General features: G+C 39.8%; 1 protein-coding gene and 1 long non-coding RNA gene across 5 annotated transcripts in view; one reads left to right on the forward strand and one right to left on the reverse strand.

The window, feature by feature from the left end:
* Positions 1–3055: 3055 nt before the first annotated feature.
* On the forward strand, positions 3056–19398 carry LOC140993624 (zinc fingers and homeoboxes protein 1-like). Of its 2 annotated transcripts, none has more exons than XM_073463118.1 (8): positions 3056–3413; positions 5045–5527; positions 6667–7290; positions 8924–9050; positions 10361–11569; positions 11647–11778; positions 11975–12426; positions 15874–19398. In XM_073463118.1, the coding sequence occupies exons 2-7, from the start codon at positions 5169–5171 to the stop codon at positions 12416–12418; spliced, it is 2895 nt and encodes a 964-aa protein (XP_073319219.1). In that variant the 5' UTR covers positions 3056–3413; positions 5045–5168; the 3' UTR covers positions 12419–12426; positions 15874–19398. The 2 variants fall into 2 exon arrangements, with proteins under 2 accessions (XP_073319219.1, XP_073319220.1); XM_073463119.1 differs by having other exon boundaries at positions 15877–19398.
* The window catches only part of LOC140993625 (uncharacterized), a 33130-nt gene continuing 24350 nt past the window's right edge, over positions 15675–24454 (reverse strand). For all 3 annotated transcript variants that reach the window (XR_012178674.1, XR_012178675.1, XR_012178673.1), the window contains 4 exons: positions 21101–21160; positions 20066–20123; positions 18252–18305; positions 15675–16153 (listed from right to left, as the gene is read on the reverse strand). This is a non-coding gene — a long non-coding RNA (uncharacterized lncRNA). The remainder of the gene's footprint in view (positions 16154–18251; positions 18306–20065; positions 20124–21100; positions 21161–24454) is intronic.

Here is a 24454-nt window from a genome sequence, read left to right on the forward strand (position 1 = left end):
TGTGTTAAGAAAAGTGCTATATCAATAAAGTTTTACTAACTTACTGACTTACCAGGAGCGCGTTGGTGTACACCGCTAGCACAGGAGCTTTGCACCTCTGCACTGGGAGATACAGGTTTTCAAGCCTGCCGCTCGCTGGTTAGCATGCTAACTTCAGTAGATATCCTGGTCTGGGGACAGGTCTGTGTAAAGGCGTGGTGGAGACGGGTCTCTGTAAAGGCGTGGGGGAGAAGGGTCTCTGTAAAGACGTGGGGGAGAAGGGTCTCTGTACAGATGTGGTGGAGAAGGGTCTCCAAAGAAGTGGTGGAGACAGGTCTCTGTACAGACATGGTGGAGACGGGTCTCTGTACAGACGTGGTGGAGACAGGTCTCTGTAAGACCTGATGGAGACAAGTCTGTGTAAAGACATAGTGGAGACAGGTCTCTGTAATGACGTGGTGGAGACAGGTCTCTGTAAAGACGTGGTGGAGACAGGTCTCTGTAAAGACGTGGTGGAGACGGGTCTCTGTACAGACGTGGTGGAGACAGGTCTCTGTAAGACCTGATGGAGACAAGTCTGTGTAAAGACATAGTGGAGACAGGTCTCTGTAATGACGTGGTGGAGACAGGTCTCTGTAAAGACGTGGTGGAGACAGGTCTCTGTAAAGACGTGGTGGAGACGGGTCTCTGTACAGACGTGGTGGAGACAGGTCTCTGTAAGACCTGATGGAGACAAGTCTGTGTAAAGACATAGTGGAGACAGGTCTCTGTAATGACGTGGTGGAGACAGGTCTCTGTACAGACATGGTGGAGACGGGTCTCTGTACAGACGTGGTGGAGACAGGTCTCTGTAAGACCTGATGGAGACAAGTCTGTGTAAAGACATAGTGGAGACAGGTCTCTGTAATGACGTGGTGGAGACAGGTCTCTGTAAAGACGTGGTGGAGACAGGTCTCTGTAATGACGTGGTGGAGACGGGTCTCTGTAAAGGCGTGGTGGAGACGGGTCTCTGTACAGACGTGGTGGAGACAGGTCTCTGTAATGACGTGGTGGAGACAGGTCTCTGTAAAGACATAGTGGAGACAGGTCTCTGTAATGACGTGGTGGAGACAGGTCTGTGTAAAGACATAGTGGAGACAGGTCTCTGTAATGACGTGGTGGAGACGGGTCTCTGTAAAGGCGTGGTGGAGACGGGTCTCTGTACAGACGTGGTGGAGACAGGTCTCTGTAAAGACGTGGTGGAGACGGGTCTCTGTACAGACGTGGTGGAGACAGGTCTCTTTAAAGACGTGGTGGAGACGGGTCTCTGTAAAGATGTGGTGGAGACAGGTCTCTGTAAAGACGTGGGGGAGACAAGTCTGTGTAAAGACATAGTGGAGACAGGTCTCTGTAAAGACGTGGTGGAGACGGGTCTCTGTAAAGACGTGGTGGAGACGGGTCTGTGTAAAGACGTGGTGGAGGCGGGTCTCTGTAAAGATGTGGGGGAGACGGGTCTCTGTGGACATAACAGTCTCTGATTTCACGTTGTTTGTTCAGCCTGAGTGCCATTTTGTCCATTTCCTTGTCCTGTGAGCAGACATTAGCCAGGAGCAGCTTAAACAAGCTGGATCAGCACAGATCTGATTCTGACTCTTCCTCCCTGGGTCGGTCCAACGGTCAGGCTCTTCAAATCACATGACTTTAAGGTCAGTGTGGATACAATAAGTGCACATTTCTTTCAGAATTAATGCAGTTTGCGGCATTTCCACATCATAAGATGTGGAAATTATAACATTTTTAAACAGTTTCATGAGTTTGAGTCTCCTTGCATTGACAGTGTTATTCAAATTCCATTTTACTGCACAACATTACACAGAAACATGTTAGTTACTTGAGCTACTCCAAGCAAACGAGTGTAAAAATAATAATATCACAGTAGCAGGGGCCATTCTGCTGAATAATGAGTACTTCTGATGATTTTCTGAAAATAACAATGCACTTAAAATAACTTTGACTTGCACCTGAGAATGTTTTAAGTTATATTATTATGTCTGAACTGTAGTTGACCTCAGTAAACTCCGCAGTGTCCTCGGTACACGCTGTTACTGTACTCCTTGTATAAGTACACGCTGAAGTGGCCTACTTCACTTCAGTCAGCGCAGAGCAGGAGCACGCTGCTGGCGTCTGCCTGTGACGTAATGACGCACGCCTCAAACGAATCCGTCACGCTCACCTCACTGCAGCGACGCTCGTTTCCGCTTTTCAGAGATACCTTCAAAATAAATGACTGGGAATTGTCGCATATCCAAACAAAAAAAAAACAACACACACACACAAATCTTTAGCTTAATTGAAGAACACAAACAGCACAGCAGTACATAATTAAATGTATTGTACCATGAGACAAAAAGTATTTATTCACGGATATTTATTTATTTTAGTTTTTTTGTTATTATTATTTTTTTTTTACCAGGAATATTCCCATTGAGATTCAGAATCTCCAGATCAGAATCAGAATCAGAGTCAGAAATCCTTTATTTGTCCCGCAAATGGGGAAATTCCTTAGTCACAGCAGCCAAAGGACAGTATCACACTTAAACAATAATAAAAAGTAAAAAATAAACAATATAATAAGAGATAAGAAATAGAATTAACTCGTATATACATAGTATTTACAATAAGACAAATATGATAATATGAACAGTGTAAGTATAAACAATTTGGTACTGTTATTTACAAACAATAAATAATAAATATGGGTATGATGATAACTCACCAAGACATCAGTACTAAAAGGAACAAACACACACCTCAAACAACATGAAAATAAAATTAAAATTCACATAAAAGACACGAGCAGTTAATGTCGGTGTTATCTGTGTTGTATTAATTAAATTAAATATAATATACGCACAGATATGAATGAAAGAGCAGGGCTAATAGAAGTAGTAGTATTTGTATTATCGCTGTAGTTGTTGGTGTTAGTAGTAGTAGTAGTTGTTGTTGTTGTTGTTGTTTTTTGTGTATAAATCTCTTATTGGCTGAATACCTTAGTCCAAGCTTTTATTCTGAAAGGCTCATTCCGGAAACACTTGTCGGCCGTTGCTCGCTTGTAGCGGCGCTACAAAAAAAATGGCCATCGTCAGATTCGCTGAACTATCGGTGCCTTTTTTATTAAACTGTCGTTTTTACTAAGAAAGCAGCGGCAGGAGACGATGCGAGCCGTGGCGGGGCCAGCGAGCAGCGGCGCTAACGGGCGGTAGGTCAGTTAGCTCGCTCCCGGCCGTCGGGGCGGCTCCGTGTCCGGCTGAAAGCAGATGGGCTCCTCGGTGCATTCGGGCAAAAGGCGGAAGACTGCGCATCAACAGACCGAGCCGGAGATGCTACACAGCTACAGCCGCTAGCCAGCTCACTGTTTACCGCGAGATGCGGGCGGACGGCGGCCGATCGACCAGGTAAAAGCGCACCGAGCTGACAGCGCGCTGCTAGCGGGCGTGTGCGAGCCTCCCGCCCGCTGCCGCTTGTGGAGAACCGACCCGTTAACCAGCAGCTAGCTAACGTTAGCTAGCAGGAGGCTGTGTGGCGGCTACCGCTCCTCTTTCTCTGTTTATCTCCCACAGTGAGCTAGCTGAGGAGGTGCAGGACGATACGAGTGGAGGCTTGACTGTGCTGGTTCACAGCAGTGTGTGTGTCCAGTGTGTGTGTGTGTGGACAGGCTGCAGAGGATCAGCCAGGCTGCATCAGGACTTCATCCAGCTGCACTCAACTTCTTCTTATCAGCTCATCTTCAGAGGCTCAGTCCCCTGATTTGTCCCATTTAGCACAATCACATGCTGCTCCCTCAATCAAAGACAGTCACTGTGAGAAGACCACATGTGTTTTTAGATTGATTAATATTGATAAGATCCAGTCAGATAAGAAAATAACCCACAGGAGTGTTAAATATAGATGGTGATATAATAATAATATGGTCCAGCAGCAGCAGCAGCAGGGTGGTTAAACTGGCACAGTCGCAAACACGTCGTATAAAACAGATTCATGGTGTCGATTAAATAATGAAGCCAACAACAGTGTGTACATCAGCAATGTGAAGCAGGAAAGGAGAAAATGATGTGCGACTTACACAACATGCATGTTGGAAACAAGTAAAATACACCATCTACAAATATCAGTATGTTCGAGGCATCTAGAAACATAGTTTGTCCACCACAGAGCTCAGATAACTTCATTTTTAAACTCTAAATTGACTCACTCGGTACAAAACTTTATCACAAATCTTTAAAAAGTGAACTTAAAGGATCCTTATCAAAATTAATCAAAACTGATCACTTGAAACTTGTTATTTATTCCCCCTTTGGTGCCTTCAGTGAATCCAAGAAATCTTCACTGTAAGAAGACAATAATAACTGAGCTGTGTTAAAGACGTTCTGCTTTTCGATAATGACACCTTTCCTGACCGACGAATGACAAGATATTTTTTAAATTCTCCAGGCAATCGGGTCAGTGCCATAAAAGCATCGTAGTTCGATACTCAGCTCTAGATATACCAAAGATATGTTTAAGTTAATCTAGAAATATCGATTGTTCACCACAGAGCTCAGAAAACCATTTTGAGGTATTTGTTTTCTGCTACTTCGTACTTCCTTCCTTCTACATTTATTTGCTAACTTTAGTTACTTTGTAGATTCAGATTCAGAACCAATCAGATTGGGTTGTGGGCGGGACATTGAGTGAGACTACAGAAAGAACAAAGCACATTTTTTAAATTAATTTATTTTATCAGTTATCAGACAAAAAACACAGACACAATAATCGGGGAAAAAAACTGCAGAAAATCGGCCCCAATCATCTGTGAATGTCATCCTATTTACCAAAACCAGCGTTCAGCTGATAAATCAGTAATGTTTCTACTGATGTTGATGTCGACGCTGCCTCAGAAACCGGGCTTTACCTCGGCTTTAACATCTCACGTGATGGGATTGGATTCACACACCAACAGAACTACAACAAAACATCTGATTGAGACATCTCACTTCTGAATGTTGCGCTCACATGTGCTAATCCTTCGTTACTTCCGTGTCTCCAGGTATTGAGGACAACAGAGGAAACATTTCGACTGAGGACATCCTTCTTTATGGAGCCACTGCAGGACGACCTGAACTGAGACAGCTTGAACACTCGGCTTGACACAGCGCTCACCGGACCTCAGGATGGCGAGCAGGAGAAAATCCACCACCCCCTGCATGGTTCCTCCTCGAGAACCCGTCGACTCGGATCAGGAGATGGAGGACGTCGCGGACGCAGCCGAAGCGGAGGACAGTAACGGCGTGGCAACCGTCTCCTCTGAGGTTTCGGGTCCGCAGGAGGAGTGGGGCGAGGACGCAGACGTCAGACCGGTGTCGGACCACTACCTGGACTCCAACATGGCCGAGGGAGGCTATGAGTGCAAATACTGCAGCTTCCAGACCGCAGAGCTCAACCTGTTCACCATGCATGTGGACACGGAGCATCCCGACGTCGTGATCAACACGTCCTACGTCTGCATGGAGTGTGACTACCACACCAAGAGGTACAGTACTCGTGTCTTAACACTACAGGTACTGTGTGTGAGCGTGCAGCTCAGGACAAACGCTTTACTTTTGTCTTGATTTAAAAAAAAAAAAAAAAAAAAATCTTTTCACACTTTCCAGAGGCCAAAGTGACGTCTTCAAACTGCTTCTTTCATTCAACCAACAGTCCAAAACCCAACAACTCTTACCCAAAAATTCACGTGGAAAAAGTGAGAAAAAACTTTTCAGGGGGTTTTTATTTTGTATTTATTCTTTGATGTGTGAAATCGAGTTTAAATATTGATTTGAGATATAGCGATATTTTTTTCACTTGTGTCAAATTGAGTGGGGAAAAAAGATTTTTTTTTTCTTCTTCAAATTCAGGTTTAAAAAAAAAAGCTGGTGTGAAACTGAGTGACAAAAGGTTTGGGCAGGAGCCTAAAACTTTTAATGGATTTCACACATGGAATTTTATTTTCTCCCAGAAAAAAAAAAACAATCACTCAGTTTCAATGAAGAAACTCCTGGAATTTTTTTTACATTTCATTTACATTTTTATACATGAACAAAGGCAAAATTTTCCTGAAAAATGTTTTTTTTTAATGTGTATAATTCTTCACTTGCCCCTCAGAGCCCCATTTCAAAACTCCTCTTTAAAATGACTTGACTTTATCCTGGTTTAAAGTTTCCAGAGTTCAACAAAAGATGCCAGCCTTCAGTGACTCAACAATGAACGAATAATAGAAATTCAGATTGTTACAAAGTTAAAGAGTAAACTTATCGAACAAATCAATAAAAGAAAGTAAATCAACATCTCCGACTTCGTGCACACAGGATGAGAGTCTGGAAGTGATGCTGCAGGCTAATGCTAAGCTAGCTGTGTTGTCAATGAAGTTGGTTTTTGTATTATTTTCTTCCGACACGCCCAAGTAGGCAGGATGGAGAGAAGAAAGTCCTGTGAAAACAGCTGATCCTGCTTTGATTCAGATCATCGAAGCTGAAAGCTCACGACACTCTGAGCGATGAGTTACGTGGTTAAAGTCCTGAAGATACTTTTTCCTCACCACTCTTTATTTATCACGAACTGTCCCTGTGTGTCGACTGTTTCAGTTTTTCTTTCTGATGATAGAAGTATTGACCCACATTTCTCTCCACCCAGTTATGACACGCTGCTGGCCCACAACGCCCGCCTCCACCCGGGCGAGGACAACTTCACACGGACGATGGTGAAGCGAAACAACGAGACCATCTTCCAGCAGACGGTCAACGACCTCACCTTCGACGGCAGCTTCGTCAAAGTGGAGGACGACGAGGCGGAGGACACGTCCCGCAGAGGCATCGCCCTCAGCAAGACGCCCATCATGAGGATCAAGAGCCGACCAGAACCCAAGAAGTTCAGCACCTCGCACAAGATGGCGCCCGACGACGTCATCAAAGTGGAAAGCGACGACGAGGACGTGGAGAACATGGAGCCGCCCACGCTGTCTCCGGCCCCGATGACCCCCGCCGCCATCACCCCTCGCCTCATCCCCGTCTCCACGGCGGTGCAGGTCCAGGCCGTCCCGCAGAGCATCGTGGTCAACAGCCCCAACGTGCTCCAGATTAAAGGCGGCTCGGGCGGCGGCGTGCTGCCTCCTGGGACGCTGGCTCAGGTTCTGTCGGCGCTGCAGAACCAGCAGAACAGCACGCAGACGCAGACTCAGCTCCTCATCCCCATCAGCAGCATCCCCACCTACAACACGACCATGGACAGCAACGTCCTGCTGGTCAGCGCCTACAACAGGTAACTGCACCTGCAGGGGCGGGGCTTCTGTTATCCTCAGTAGAAGTCTGTTGTGGTGTTCAGGAGCCCGCTGGGTCGAGTGAGGACTTTTCTTTTACTTGATGTTACAAATGGAAAAAAATATATATTTTTCTGAAAATTTTCTCCTGGAAAAAATGTTTTTCACTTTTTCACACCTGAAAAAAAAATTCACTTGGACATGAACACGTTACAAATAGGGAAACATCTTTCCCGCTCAGTTTCACACGTTGAACATTTTTTTTCCTGAAAAAATCTTGTGAGGAAAAAAATTCCCCTGAAATTTTTGACCTGAAAAAACTGACATGAAATTTCCACCTCATTTCACAAACGGGGAAAAAATACATATTTCCTTGGTTTGACAAAGAACAATTCACCTGAATAAAGATTTTTCACTGGAAAAAAAAATCCAGGTGAAAAAGCAACTTGCCAGGAGATAATGATAAAAAAATATATATTTTTTTCCATTTGGAAAATTTTTTTCACGTTTGACACTGAATTTCTTTTTTCACCGAGTGATTAAGAGAACGGTTTGGCCAGAACATTTTTTTTCCAGGTGAAAAATAAAATTTTCAGGAGAATTTATTCTTCCATGTTTTTTGACATTATATGAAAAAAACATTTTTAATTATTTTTTTTCATGTGTGAAACCGAGTCATAAAAAAATCAAGTTTGGGCAGGAGAGAAAAAAAATATTCTCACACAGTAATTTCCTGTTGGATGAAAAAAAGAAGAAAAAAAAAGTAATTGATTTTATACTCTTTTGTGTTACATACAAAAAACATTTTTGTTGCTTGATTTTGTTTTGTTACCAATGGAAAAAAACTTTCACTTGATTTCACTTGACGAAATACAAACACCTGAAGAAGTGACGTTTTTCATTCGGTTTTACAAATGGGGGGAAATAAATTGTCCTGGAAAAAAATTTTCAGTCCTGGATTTTTTCACTCAGTTTCACACATGAAATAAAAACACCTGAAGAATTAAAAAAAAAAAATCCCTCGACATTTTCAGGGAATATTTTTTTTTACTCTGTGAAACAGCGATTTAAAAAAAAAAATTGCCAGGAGGAAAAAAATGTTTTTACAAGTCTGGATTTTCTAATTGTTTGTTTTTATAATACTAATTTTGACCACAAGAGGCTGAAGTACTTCCTTATGTTCTACATAGAACTAAAAACTTTCATGTTTTTCCCTGGAAAATGTTTTTCTACCCTAAAAAAAGGACATTTCTCCTATTTTAAGTAAAATTCCTCCAGAAAATTTTTCCCACCTAATTTCACAAATCAAAATAGAAAACCTATTTGAAAAAATTTCCCACAAATTTTTTTTTCACTTCGGTAGAAAAAAGATTCTACTGAAAAAAATTTAAATCGATTTCTCAAATCGAAAAAAACAAAATTAAGAAATTGGAAAAATTTCCTTTGGTAAATATATTTTTTCACAAAAAAAGGAGAAATTCCCTGGAAGTTTTCTCTCGGGGAAAATTTCTTTAAACGGGGAAAAAACTTGTTTCTCATCTTTGTGTCTCAGCAGGTTTCTCTTGTTCACCTGAATAAACAGACTGCAGCATAATTCAGTCTTTATTTTCACTTCTGCTGTTGGTTCTGTCGTAGGTTCCCGTACCCGTCAGTGTCGGAGATCATGGGCTTGTCTTCACAGACGAAGTTCAGCGAGGAGCAGATCAAAGTCTGGTTTTCTGCTCAGAGGCTGAAACACGGAGTCAGCTGGACGCCGGAGGAGGTCGGTGCTTCACGAGACGCTTTCACACCTCGTCGCATCCTCAGTCTGTTTTAGGCTCGTTTCACACTTCTGTCCTTCACGTGGCTCAACACTGATGCTTTTTTAATTACTGTGAATGTGAGAGCGTCACATTCATTCCCTGAAATACAGCAAAAGATCAGACCAAGACACACGAGGCCAGCAGGTGACTTTATTTGAACGAGCAGTCTGAAGTTAAAGTGTTAGTTTGTGTGTCGGACATCGTTATTGAGGTAGAGGAGAAAATAAATCATTAAACATGAGATCAGATATAAAAACATTCGATGGATCATCCAGTGAAAGACGAGTCAGATTACAACATTTTATTTTAGAGGGTCAAAAATCTCAAACAGCTCTTTGGACGGTCCGCCAGACGTTGGCAGACTTTGAGTCGTTTTTCAAATCAGTTCATAAAATGAACTTTTATAGACTCGCTGTAATGTGACGAGCTCTTTATTGATCGCGTGACCTTTTTAAGTGGTGCTTTGCTTTCATTGCTTTAAGCTCGTCTCTTCCCAGTTTATTGAAACTGATGATGATGTAGTATTTTGTTGGCGCTACTTTTTTCTTTCACTCGGAGCAACAGAAACTTAAGTCAAGTTTTCAGTTCTGGTCGACATCATGTTTTAGCAAAGTGCTCCATTTTTTTGTTCTAAAATTTTGTCTTTCATTTACACGTTTAACAACCCTGCTGCTTCCCCGTTAATCATCATCATCATCATCATCATAAGCCTTTATTTATACTCGAGATCACTGAGAGGTGACACCATTTACTACGACATCAAGTCAAACACAACAACAAAGTGGGAAACGATAAGAAGAAATAGTGAGTCCCACAACAGGCTTCTGAATGAGTTAACTGAAACTAATTTTGACTTTGTAAATAATATGTGGAGTCACTTTATTACGCTGTCAGTTGATCCTGGTCTCATTTTATTGTGTCACAACAGAAGTTCTTTACTTTGTTCCAGATGCAAAGGCAGTAATTCTCTCCAGATCAGCTTAGTTTGTTTATTTCTCCTGTTAAGATGAAATGAAGTGTAAACTTAAAGCTTAAAGAAACAGTTCTCTCATTAAAAATGAAGATTCAGTCATCATCTCCTCCCTCCATGCTGATATAAAGTCCACAAAACATTTCTGGAGCTTCACAGTAAAACAGAGTTGCAGCGTTCTGCTAAACAACTGAAGCAGCTGGAGATGATTTAAAACAAGACAACTGAAAAGAAACTTAAAATAAATGTTAATTTTGGGTGAACTGTTCTTTAACAGTTGACTGTTCCTCCTCTCCTCAGGTGGAGGAGGCAAGGAGGAAGAAGTTTAACGGCACAGTGCAGACCGTCCCTCAGACCATCACCGTCATCCCCGCCAACATCGCCGCCGCCACCAACGGCCTGCAGTCCATATTCCAGACGTGCCAGATCGTCGGCCAGCCGGGGCTCGTCCTCACTCAGGTGGCCGGTAACGGCAGCACCATGCCAGTCGCCTCTCCAATCACCCTGACGGTCGCAGGGGTCCCCGGAAACCAACCCAAAGCCGCCGAGCCGTCGACGTCAGAATCAAAGACTGAGATGTCGGCCGGCGCGGCGCTCAGTTTGGATGCGTCGGCTTCCAAACCGAAGAAGTCGAAGGAGCAGCTGGCGGAGCTGAAGGCGAGCTACGGCAGGAGGCAGTTCGCCACAGAGGCGGAGATATCACGACTCATGCAGGTCACCAAACTCTCCAAGCGAGCAATAAAGAAGTGGTTCAGCGACACGCGCTACAACCAGAGAAACTCGAAGGATCACCACGGCGTCCTGCTGAGTGAAACCTCGTCCAGCAGAGCGGCAACGCCTGGAGGAGGCAGAGGAGGAAGAAACAGCAGCGGCAGCCTTAACGACAGCAACAACAGCGACAACACCACTGCCACCATCATCATCGACTCCAGTGACGATGCAAGCGACTCCTCCCCGACTTCTGCCAACGCCCCGGGCTCGTCAGGGTCCTCCAGCGACCGGCGCATGAAATTTCGCCACGCCTTCCCCGACTTCACGCCACAGAAGTTCAAGGAAAAGACTGCAGAGCAGCTGCTTGTCCTCGAGGCCAGTTTCCAGAAGTCAGACACGCCCTCGGACGAGGAGCTGAGCCGGCTGCGTGCGGAGACTAAGCTGACGCGACGGGAGGTGGACGCCTGGTTCACCGAGAGGCGGAAAATGCCTTCAAAGGACGAAGAAGTCGAGGGGGACGGCGAGAAGGTAAAACCAGCGTCCGTGCCTTCGTCCTCCGCTCAGGAGCGGCAGAACACTCCACCCATCAGCAGGAAGACGATGAAGAAGACGCCGGAGCAGCTTCACATCCTGAAGAAGGCCTTCGTCCGCACGCAGTGGCCGACGTCCGAAGAGTACGACCAGATGGCGGAGGAGAGCGGCCTGCCGAGGACGTACATCGTCAACTGGTTTGGAGACACTCGCTACGCCTGCAAGAACAGCAACCTGAAGTGGTACTACCTCTACCAGAGCGGAAAGGTACGAGTGTTTTACGAATGAGGTGTTCGTAGTATTTGTACTTTTCTGTGTAAACTAACAAATGTTGTGGGTTTAAGGTGGACGAGGCGCTGAACGGTGGAGCAAAGAGCCAGAAGAAGTCCAGGAAGCGTTTCCGTGGTTGGTCCAGGAGGACGCGCCGGCCGTATCCCTGCAAACGATCCCCACAGGAGGGCGCCACCGCCATCAAGGTCTGTGTGTGCAGTATACACTCAGCTGAGCCTACACAGAGATGAAGTTATCAGTATCAGTCTTCACATGAAGTTCAAACAAGCAGATTTTAGAAAATGTCAGTTTTCCTCAAATGAAACAAACTTTGGTACTTTTTTATGTCAAGTATTTAGTTACTTTAACACTGAGGCTCGTCTCTCATTGGTCCCCCTGCAGGTGAAGTCCGGTAAGACGTTTCTGAAGGACTACTACCTCAAACACCGAGCCCTGAGTGAGAAAGATCTGGACGATCTGGTGACAAAGTCCAGCATGAGCTACGAGCAGGTGAGGGACTGGTTCTCCGAGACAGCCAGGAGGGTGGAGGAGGGCAAAGAGCCCTTCAGCGAGGAGGAGGCTGAGGGAGAAGACGGGGAGGAAGAGGACGAGGAGGACGACGAGGAGGAGGCGGGAGCAGCAGATAACCCAGACAGCGAGGGAGAGATGGAGGTGAAGGAACAAGGAGAGGAGGCCACTGATGACGACTGCAACGAGGAAGAAGAGGAGGAGGAGGAAGCTGAGGAGGAGGAGGAGGAGGAAGAAGAGGTGGAGGACGATGACACGATCCAGGAGGAATCTGAAGGTGTCAGCCAATCACAGCCTCAGGCAGAGGAGCAGACATGAGCAGACAGGTGAGTACTTAACGTTTGAATCCAGCCCAGACGATTAAAACAGCTTCAGTTCTGAGTCTCACACAGGTAGAAACAAGCAAAGTTACTCATCCCAAACCTACAGAAGCCCCGAGGGGCGAGTGAAGAAGTGTTTTTATTCTGCTGATCTTTGGTAAGTGAATTGTTTCCCGTCCTGTGATTATGACTTGAGAACTGGTGAACAAAACTAAATCCAGGATATCTTCCTTAAGTTTTTTTTTTTCATCTTTGAGAAAAAAAAAGTCACAAGAGCATTCTTATTTTTTTCATGTGAGGCCAAGTTAGAAAAAAAAGAGAACTTTTTTTTTTTTCATTTGTGAAATTGTTTTTCTCGTGTTTCTGACTTCAGAACCGGTGGGAAAGGGTTTGCCAGGAAAGTTTTTTATCCTTTAATTTTTTTTAAATTTCATATGTGAAACTGAGTGGGATAAAAAGATATTTCTTAGGTTTTTGTGCATGGAGAAATTAAAACGTGACAAAACTTTGTTAGGAAAGATTTTTTTTCCTGCATGTGAGAAAAGTGGAAAAGAAAAAAAAAAAAGGTTTTCTCCTCAACTTTCTCCCTAAAAATGTCTTTTTCACCTGGTTGCACACATGAAAAGAAAATCTCAAATTTTTTATTTAAAAAAAATAATACTCGAATTGTTTTTTTAATTTTGAATTCCAGATTCCCTTATTTTGGTGAAAAAGTTCCTCTTGTTCCCAGTTATTTTTCAGGACTTTTTTTTGTGGATGAAACATTGTTTTTGTCTTTTTTTTTGTCTACATTTTTTTCTCCCTCCCACAAAAAATTCTACATTTTCTGACTTTTCATACAAAAAAAATCTACAAAAAAAGGTTTTCTCCTGAAATGTTTTCCTTGAAAATTTCCTTTTCACCTGGTTACTGAGGATATGAGATTTTTGATGTATTAAAAGTCAGATTTTTCACTTTTCTCACAAAAAATCTAAATTGTTCACACAAAATCAGAATAATGGAATCTGTAAAAGTTTCTGTAAAGACCTGCAGGTTTTGCAGGATAACCTTCCTGGATAAGATCCAGAATATTTTTTCTGTGAAAAGTTTTTTTAGGACTTTTTTTTTGTGTATGAAAGAGTTTAAAAAAAAAATTTGGTCCAAATTTTTTTTCTCCCTCCCACAAAAAAAATCTTCATTTTCTGACTTTTCATACAAAAAATTCAAAATTTTTTGTGGGAAGGAGAAAAAAAAAATCTGATTTTTCACTTTACTCAAAAAAAATCTATAACTAAAAAATTTAAATTCTGAAAGAAAAAAAAACCTTCCTGCCAACACTTTTTATTTAACTCTGTTTCACACATGAAAAAAAAAAGTTCTTCTGAAATTTCTTTCTTCCATTTGGTTTCACAGATGGAAAAAAAAATCTGAAAGTTTTTCTTTCACTCTTGTGGCACATTTTTTTTACTCCTGTAAGAAAAAGGTTTTGACAGAATAATCTTTCCTAAAAAATCTGAGATTTTCCTTACGTCTGAAGAGTCAGATTTTTCACTTTTCTCACAAAAAAAACCAACTGAATTTTTTGGAAAAAAAAAAAATCTCCTGCCAAAACTTTATTTTACTGTTTCACACATGAAAAACACAAGTTCTCCTGAAAAGTTTTTCTTTCACTCTTGTGGTACAAGACTCCCGTTAAAAAAAGGTTTTGACAGGAAAATCTTTCCTAATTTCTTTTTCCAACCATGAAAATGTGACGAAAAACAAATCAGGAGACTTTTATTTTTTCCAGCTCAGTTTCACACATGAAACCGGTGGTTGATTTTGTAAGTCTGATCTAAACAGTATTCTCTCCTGTGTTTATTACTCGAGAACTGGTCCAAAATAAAGTTTTGTCAGGACAGTCTTTCCTTATTTTTTTGTTTAAAAAAAAAAATATATATTCTGAGATTTTTATTTAATTCTGAAAAATTCAGATTTTTTGTTAGAAATGTGAAAAATCTGACTTTTCACACAAAAAACCCTTTTCCATCTGTGGGAACGTGAAAAAAGTTTTTTTCAGGAATTTTTTTTTCGTGCATGAAACAGAAAACATTTTCTCCTTCACACAAAAAATTCTACGTTTTGTGGGGAGGAAAGAAAAACTTGAAGGCTGGAAGACCAAAAAAGTAAAAGTTTTTCTCCTGAAATTTTATTTTTCAAAAATTGAGATTATTTTTCTGTGAAGTCAGATTTTTTACTTTTCTCACAAAAAATCTTAATTATTCAGAAGAAATCTCAGAATTTTTATATTTATTTTAAACAAAAAAAGTTTAAGGAAATTATAAAGATTATTTTCCACCAGTTCTCAAGTCACAAACACAGGAGACAAAACTATTTAGATCAAACTTAAAAAACTGACCAAAACAAAAATGTCTTCACCCCTGAGGGCTTCTGTACTGTGGAAAAAGTTTTGCCAAGATAATCTTCATAACTTCCTCATTTATTTTTCGTGTGTGAGGCCAAGAAAAAAAAAACATTTCAGGAGATAAAACTTGTTTTTCATGTTATGACTTGACAAGTGGAGAAAAAGGTTTTCCACCTGTAAAAACACGAGTGAAAAAAGTTTTCTTCAGGACGTTTTTTTCTTGCTTGTGAGAAAAGTGGAAACGTTTTGGCAGGAGAAATTAAAATTAAGGCTGAGAAGTGAAAAGTCCAATTTTTCACTATTCTCATAAGAAAACTGAATTTTCAATAAAAAAAGAAGAAATGTTTTTCATTTGGTTTCACTCCTGAAAAACTCAGAGATTTTCTGGGTAAAACCTTTTTTCCACCAGTTCTCGAGTCAAAAACACAGAAGAGGAAACTATTTAGATCAGACTGAAGATGGATCAGCAGAAAGAAACATTTCTTCACTTGTTCCCTCAGGGCTTCCGTACTTAAAAAGCATTTTTCTTTATTTGCCTTAAATCCAAACACAAGTAGGATAATTGATGTTTAACAGACGCTTAGTTTCAGACACCCTGCTGTTGTTAAAGTTCCCTCTGAGCCAATGTTTCTTGCAAAATTAGACAATTAATCAAGCAGCTGTTGTCTGTTTAAATCATTTTATTAAACAGCTGTTCAAATGTGAGAACGAGCTGCACTTCTCTGTTTTCAATCATTTTAAATTGATTTGTGATTTGGACTGTTGGCTGAACACAGCAACATGTTTACAGGCGTCATGTTGTGCTCCGGGAAGCACTTAGAAGTTAATTGATTATGAAAAAGATCCCCAAAGAAGTGAAGAGTGGACACAATAAGTGAAATTCCTTTAATCAGCTGACATCTGTAGATAAAGTACAGGCATGTTTTGACTTGATGTTCAGTTACAGTAGTTTCACCGGAGCGTTCGACAGTAAACATCAGGTCATCGTCAGGGATTTAAATAATACAGACACATCTTCTGACATTTTACTGGAACATCCTGTCCTGATTTCACGTTCGTTTACTCCGCAGCAGTAACGTTGCTCCCCACCCCCCCACCCCGGAGACGACACGGAGGACAACACGCGTCAGTGTTTCTCAGCTGGCGGGTCGGGACCCAAAGATGGCCGCAGGAAGCTCAGACGGGTCACAGCTCAGATGGACGCCGGGTTTGTGCCTTCGAGATGAACTTTGGGTCGTGATGCAGCTGAGAAGCACTGAGCTGAGCGAGCAGAGCGTCAGGATGTAGTTTGTGTGTGCTGATGAACTGTGGGGACCAACGCCTCCTCCAGAGTAAGTTCCAGCTCTGCTCCTGTACACATAACAAGGCTTTTATTTTGGTGAGAATGACAGGGCTTTTATTTTGGCCTTTTTTTGTCATTTTTCTTACAAAAAAAGAAAATTAATGTTTTGCGGTAAACTTTGTATAAAGAAAAAAAAAAAACATTTCTAAGAGGTGAGGCCTCGCATGGATTCTCCTTACGATACGTTTTTCAGAATAAAGGACCATCAGACTTTTTCTCAAGGGAACGTCCCCGAAAACCATCAGTGACACTTTGTTTTGTTCTGAAAGAAAAAGGTTTTTTTGTGAGTAGACAACTCAAATTAGTGCCATTCTGTTTTCTAAGTTTTTGTTTTTAAATCAAGAAATCAGTGCTGGAATCAATTCCACGTTGATGTTTTAACGTTTTTGTATCTTTTCTTTTCTCTCAAGTGATTTGTTAAAGTCTGGACGACGTTTTAATATAACGGGGACGGAATCCATTTTACTATTATTATGCTACTATGAGTTCTTTTGAATATGGTGATAACTTTATGTGTTTCAGGTGTTTGGGTCCATTCAGTTTCAACGACGCCAATTCAGTTTGTGAATTTACCTCGAAGGGAAAATCCACCTGAAAAGTCGTCAGTCAACAATCTGATGCAGATTTATAACCCCACACAGAGCGGAAATTATCCCACAATGCACCTGTAAAAGTGATGCTGAAAACGTTGACTAGAGCCAAACTGATGTTAGACTTTCTGAAGGTGCAGTGTGAAGGATTTAGGAGGATCCATTAGCTTGAAATGAGTCTTTTACATCTACAGTAGCCCAGAACGGACAAACCAAACACTGGGGTGAAAAACCGGTCATGTTTTTAGCCGCCACCAGAGGGGAGGGTGAGACGCGATGTCTAGATGTCACTAAATCCTCCACACTAAACTTTAAGTCAATAACGATGTTACGGCTGACAGAAATTAAAGCCTGACTGATTCTCCATTTTTGGGGCAGATGTCAAAACTACGGAAGCCCTGAGGGACAAGTGAAGAAATGTTAGTGGGGGAAAAAAATAAAAAAATTCAAGTGTGAAACTGCCTGAAAAAAATCATGAATCGTTTTAGCAGCAGAAACATTATTTCGACCACACGAGCTTCACAATAAAAATATTTTCTCCTACCAAAATTATTTTTTTTCCACAGTTCAGAAAAAATAATTATTTTTGTCAGGAGGAAAAGACTCATTTTAACCACAGGAGCTTTTACAATAAATAAAAAGTCTCCTTTCACACAGAAAAATGTTTTCTGAAGATGTGTGTTTTTTTTCTGTGTGAAACCAGAAAAAATATTTGTCAGGAGGGAAAAAAATCTGAAATTTGGGCCAAAACTTTGTTTTTCACTCAGTGTTTGTTTTTGTAATACTCATTTTGACCACAAGAGGCTGAAGTGCATCACTGCCTCAGGTTCTACATACAACTGAAAGTATTCACGTTTTTAATCAAAGAAAACTAACTTCCCCTTAAAAGAACAGGGAAGCCGGTGTCGCTACACAAACAAGTTTCAGTCTGCTCTCGCTCTTGAAACACACTCGGCTTCAATCATTCCCCTGATTAGCACCTGGAGACGGCCGGGCAGCCACGCAACCACTGAGGAACTCACAGATTATCCTGACGAGACTTTTCCCACCAGTTCTCGGGTCAGAAACACGGAAGAGAAAACTATTTAGATCAGACTGAAAGAATGGATTCTTCACTTCCCCTCAGGGCTCCTGAACAGTAACGATGTTGGAGAATGAAACTTGTGATAAAGATTTGTAACGGGACGTTTTACGGTTTGACAATAAAATTATTTTTTGCCTAAAATGACATCATTGCATTTAAACAGTGAACTTCACGGGGAAATTAATAATTAATAATTAATTTGGTTAAAAGGTCATATCATATTGAGCCTGGCATTTTTTTACAGTGTAAAAATTAACTCGTTAATGTTGAAGTTTCCAACGCGGGGACGCGTTTAATTAAAGTCCTGCTGCTGCGGAGGAGGAACTCTGAGCGATCACACTTTTTACGTTCATCGTGATCCGACTGAGGAAGTCAACGGTTCACTGATTAACAACAAAGTCAAATGTAACGTAAAACAAGTTACTGACTTACAGCTCAAGGGTCTGTTGAGGCTTGTTGAAAGGTATTCTGGGAAACGTAGGAAATCTGGTGGGAGAAGAAGAGGTGGTTTGAGAAATCACGTTCGACAAGACAAAGAAAACACAGATCGTGAATAACAACAGAAGAAATGTGGATTTTTCCTTCGACGTTCAGCTCGACATGAAGTTTTAACGTTTTCAGTTTTGACGGTTACACGCTGAACCTTTCAGTCGTCCGTCAGCCATTTTAGACCGGTTCCTGAATCGCTCCTCTTCGGGCTACGGGTCTTTTTAAACAACGATTATCCAAGTTGATCGACTTGAAAGCGAGATGAACCCAAATACTGTTCGTGTCCTCGTCCAAGAGAAAGAAAAAAACAAAAAAAAAAACAAAAGGCATGTGTGCTCTTCTTCAGGAAACAGGCAACTTTACCTCAGTCAGTTAAGCTACAAACTCGGTAAGATTGTGACATTTACACTTTACGACAGTTTTTCTTTTTCTAGAGAATTCAATACTGTATGCATGAAAATACGAGTACACAATAATAATTATGTCTTTCAGATGGCGTTTTGGTTTTTTTTGTTTGTTTTTGTCCTCGCCACCAAAGTCATTGAATCACTTTAAAAAGAAAAGAAGAAGAAGAAGACATAGTTATTAGTGCGTTTATCTGCTCAAATACGGGTGAACTAGTAAACAATCTTTCAGGTTTTCCACAAGAATTACAGACGATATTTTAGGGACAGGAAACCACAAGCACTTGGCTCAGTTCCACGGGAACTTTTTAACTTTTCGTATGTGGGGTGAAAACAAAAAAAAGAAGAAGAAGAAATAAGCTTTTCTTTTGCTTTTCTCTGCTCTCTCTTCCTGTTTACTGAAACATGTAGGAGTCTGTTAGAATATGCAAACATTAAAGAACAATCAGCGGGTCGAGCGCTGCTCAGCTGTCGAGTCAGCGTCTCTTTGATTTGGGTTTTTTTTTTAATTCATCAGCGACGTGGGATCCTTATACGAGCTCTGTAATCTGACGCCTTTCTGCCATTCTTTACATCGCTTTAATAGCCAACAGTTTTTAGTAGTTAATTTATTTATTATATCTGGACTTTCATGGATATCTTTTTTTGTCTGCAAGCAAAAAATAAAAAGTGAAAAACAGATTTGATTCAGAGGCTGTTTGTTGTTTTTTTTTTATCTTTGTTCTGTTCTGAAGATTTACAGTTTATTATCCATCAATCGAAGTAAATTAAATATCTTTGTATTGTCGACTGTTGGTCCGATGTTTCCTCAGGCTCTGGGAAATGATTCTGACTTTTTATTGACACGTTAATTAATAAAAGACATGAGTCACATTTATTTTTATAATCAACATTTTAAAAAGTATCCACTCTGAAAATTGTCTCTGATTTCTTATTTTGTCAGACCAACACTCTTAAACCCCAAAATATTCAGTTTATAATGATATAAACACATTTATTAAGGTGGAATAGAGAGTGTTTAGTGTCTTTGCTTAAAATAATATAACAATGATCAAACATGCTGATTAATTTTGTATTTATCAACTATCAAACAGCTGTTTAAACTCTAATCTTAACTACATTTTAGAGGAAATATGGAACTTTGATCATTTGTACATGTAAAATGTGGGGAAAGCCAAATATTTTCTATTTCCAGCGCTTGTTTCTCTGTTGCATCATCCATCGGGCTGCAGCGACGCTTATTCTCATTTATCTTCTCAATGATCAGTCGTTACTTTGGCTCTGATGCAGAAGGTAATCTGCAAAGTAACTAATGATAAAGTAACAGAAAATGGTAATACTCGAGTAAAGTACCTCGACATCCGGCCCATCCAGGTCAGCTCCGTCACGAGGAGTCACATGAAGAGCTGATCTGAAATCAGAAAGTTTTCATCATCAAACTGTAAAAATATCAGAATCTAATCAGATGAATTATCAAAATCAGACGATCTGTTACAGAGAGAGTCAAAAATCCTGTTTCTGATGCTGAAGACAAAATAGTTTCTGATGAACTTTCGTATGAAGAGTTTCAAGCGCAGAAAAACATTTAATCAAAATTTGATTTAAGAGTTCACAAGAAAAGAGCGGAGATGTTTTCAAACAGGAATGAAACGGTTAATGACTGATAGTGCCAAGTGATTTTTTTTTCATGTGTGGAATCAAGCGAAGAAACACAATTTCACAAGGGGACAAAATTTTGTTGTGGATCAGAGTGGAAAAAAAAAAAAAAAATCCACGGGAAAACATTTTTTATGAGGGAAAAAAAAAGGAATTTTCTTTTTTTTTCTCTGTTTCACATGAAAAAAAAAATTAAGAACTTTTTAGAAATGGATCACCAGAAAATAAAATCCTGACTTGCCCCTCAGGGCTTCCTTAATAAACACAGAAGAGGAACATGGAAAAGAAATTCATGTGACAGATTCTCTTGAAAAAGAAAAAAAGAAATCAGATTCAACCATGAAAAAATTAAATTCTCCACAATTTTTCTTTTCCTGGAAAACATTTTGCTTTCATTCATTTTCAGACTTGGAAAAAAAAATGTACCTAAAAATGTTCTTTCACAAATGAAACAAAGTCTCCTTATTTTATTTTTGACGCGTTTCCACAGATGGAAAAAAAAAACTGAGGAACTTAGAAAGGATTGTCCTGGTATTTATTTCACAATCTCAAGTCATAAACGCAGGAGAGAAACAGGAAACAACGATTTCACGTGTGAAGCCAACTGAGTGTTTTCTCCAGGAGAATCTTTTTTTTTCATGTGTGAAACCGAGTGAGGAAAAAAGTTCAGGAGTAAAAAACTTAATTTAATACATGAAGTACACAAACATATTTGATACTCTAGTAAAGTACCTCGACATCCGGTCCATCCAGCGTTCAGCGCCGTCACCAGGAGTCACATGAGGAGCTGATCTGAAAGCAGAAACACAATGAAGTTGCCGCTTTGACTTTGTTTTATTTGACACACTTTCACAAGTTTTCATCATCAAACTGCAAAAATATCAGAATCAGATGAATTATCAAAATCAGACGATCTTGTTTGTGATGCTGAAGACAAAAAAGATAAAATAGTTTGATGAACTTTCGTATGAAGAGTTTAGACTGAATGAAATTTTAGCTGTTAAGATGAAAAACATTCAATCAAAATTTGATTTAAGAGTTCATAAGAAAATGAAAGTTTACAGTGGAGATGTTTTCAAACGGATGAAACGATTAAAGACTAATAGTTCGATAGTTCTCAGGAAAAATCTATTTCATAACTATGCATTTCACAATAAAATCATCGTCCAGTACTTTCTGATTAAAGGTTTGATTGTATTTGACCCAACAACAACAACAACAAAGTTTCTTTGCGACTTAATAATAACTGATTAACCGGTTTTTTCTGTTTTACACGCGGGGAAAAATTATCTTCAAATTTTTCGTGATGTTTTTTTCCATGAAAAAACATCCAGAGATTTTTTTTTTCATGTGTGAAACTGAATTTTAAAAAAGTTCAGGAGAAAATTTAATTTGGTTTCAAACTAAAAAATTTGACGCATTGAAAACATTTTTTTTCCATTTGATTTCATTCATGAAAAAATGAAACTCTCCTGATTTATTTTTTTCCTGGAAAACGTTTTGTTTTCACACTTATTCTTTCATTCGTGAAAAAAAGAAAAACTACAGAAATGAGGGAACTTTGTTGTCCCGGCAGTAAATTCTTGTTTTTCATGTGTGAAACAGCAAAAAAGATAAAAAAATCTTTTCCTTCTGTGTCGCACCTGAAACCCAATTTCACAAATGACAGAAAAATTTGCCTGAAAATAAAAATTTTTTTTCAGTGTTTGACAAATGGAAAATATACATACATGTTTTTCATACCTGGATCAAAAAATAACAACGGATTTCTTTTTCACCATTTCTCAAGTCATAAACTACGGAAGCCCTGAGGGGCAAGTGAGAACATTTTTTCTCTCTGGTGATCCATCAGATCCACACGGGAAAAAATTCTGTGTGTAGACCAAATGATTTATTTTTTCTTTTTCACGTGTTCAACCGAGTGAAGAAAAAAACATTTTAAGAAGGGGAAAAAGTTTTTGTGTGGATCCGAGTGAAAAATAAAGAAATTTCGATGTTTTCCTCATGAATTTTCTTTTCACTGTTTCACAATTTTTTTTTTCACACAAAAAATTTAGGAACTTTTTTAGAAATGGATCACCAAAAAAAAAGTTCACTACCCCCTCAGGGCTCCCGTCATAAACACAGGAGAGGAACACGGAAAAGAAATTAATGTGACACAAATTGAAGAAAAATCAATTTTTCCCTCCTTGAGTCTTTTTTTCTCTGTTTCATACACGGAAAAAAAAATATCACCCCAAATGTTTTCTCGCTCCATTCTTGCACATGACAAATATTTTTTCTCCCAGGAAATATTTTGTATTTTTCTTGGTTTGACAAAAAATTTTTTTGTCCTGAATGTAAAAAAAAAAGAGCTTAGAAAGATTTTCCTGGTATTTCTTTTTTTCACCATCACAAATCATAAAACGCCGGAGAGCAACAGGGGAAATGATTCACATGTGAAGCCAAGAGATTGTTTTTCTCTCCAGGAGAATTTTTTTCCATCAAGCGAAATTTCTTCTGAAATCTGATTTTCTTTCACCGTTTCGCACATGAACCAGTTTCTCAAGTCACAAACAGGAAACAGGAAAACATTCATGTGTGAACCCAGAAAATTCCTCCTGGAATCTTTTCCTCATAGTTTCACTCATCAATCTTTTCCTGTTCCTGTTTACGACTTGAGAAACTGGTGAAAAAGAAATGACATTTTACTTTTTGATCTGGGTAAACATGAAAAAATCCCAAGACTTTTATTATATGAACTTATTTATATGAAAAAATAAAATTCTCTTGATTTTTTTTTGGATTAATAATAATAAAAAAAAAAAAAAATTGGTTTGACACAACAAACAATTGAACCATTTTTTAATATTATTTTTTTTGTCCTGACATTTTTTTCTCCCCACTGGATTTAATACATGAAAGAAAATATTCTCCAGAATTTTTTCTTTTTTTAAGTTTTTGATGAATAATAATTTAAAAAGATTTTTCCTGGACACATTGTGAGAGCGAGTGGAAAAACTCGCTTTCACACATGAAAAAAAAAACCAAACTGATTTAGTTGTTGTGTGTTTACACAGATGAGAAAACCCTTTTTCACCACTTCAAGTCGAACACACGGGAGAGAAACAGGGAACAGTAATTTCACGTGTGAAGCAAACTGATTGTTTTTTCTCCCGAGAGAATCTTTTGTTTCATGTGTGAAACCGAGCGAGAAAAAAAAGTTCAGGAGAAAAAAACTTCTTTTCACTCAATTTATACATGAAATAAAAAAAGATATTTGATATGATATTTTTTTGCCACTGAATAAAACATTTTCCACTATTTTTTTTTGGTCGACTTCACACAAAAAATCCTCCTGAAAATGTTTTTTACCCAAGTTTTTACACAGATATATTTAATATTTTCAAGGTGGAGTTTACTTGTATTTTCTCTCAGCAGTAAGGTTGTCACGATAGCAGAATTAAAAACGTCGATACAATACCAGTTTATAAAAGAAACAGAACTATGTGATCGATCAGTTTTTCTTTATATTTTCTGTACTTTCGATAATATCAAATGTTTTTACACCAGGAGCATCGAACTTTTTGTCAGAATCAGAAACCTGTGTGTCCGTCTGATCGTGTTTTTATATTTATATTTTAATCTCAATCGTTGTGGAAACTGGCGCACATGTACAAGCTCCATTTACACCCACAATCATCCAGAAACGGATGTAGAAACGCCCTCAAACATCCATTTGAATATCAATTCTTGTCGTAGTGCGTTACTGTACTTTTCAGGTATCTGTCCTGTACCTGAGTATCTCTGAGACTTTCCCTCTCTACATCTGAACACAAACATCTGAACTTTCTCCTCCTCACAACTTCAAACAGCCTCGTTACTTTAGTTTGATGCATTTGAGGTGAATTATGGATTATTGTTATTTGGCGTCATCGCACGCCGCCATCCCAACATCACGAGACTGATGTCGACCTATCAGAGCACATCACGCACGGCAGACGCAGCGAGACGAAACAAAGACGTAAAAGACGTGAACAGACAGAGGGAGGCTGGAGTGGGGAGAACAGGCGTGTTAGTGTCTCGTAGCTCAGAGACCCTGCAGCC

This window comes from Pagrus major, chromosome 3 (assembly GCF_040436345.1).
Source record: "Pagrus major chromosome 3, Pma_NU_1.0".
Taxonomy (NCBI): Eukaryota; Metazoa; Chordata; class Actinopteri; order Spariformes; family Sparidae; genus Pagrus; species Pagrus major.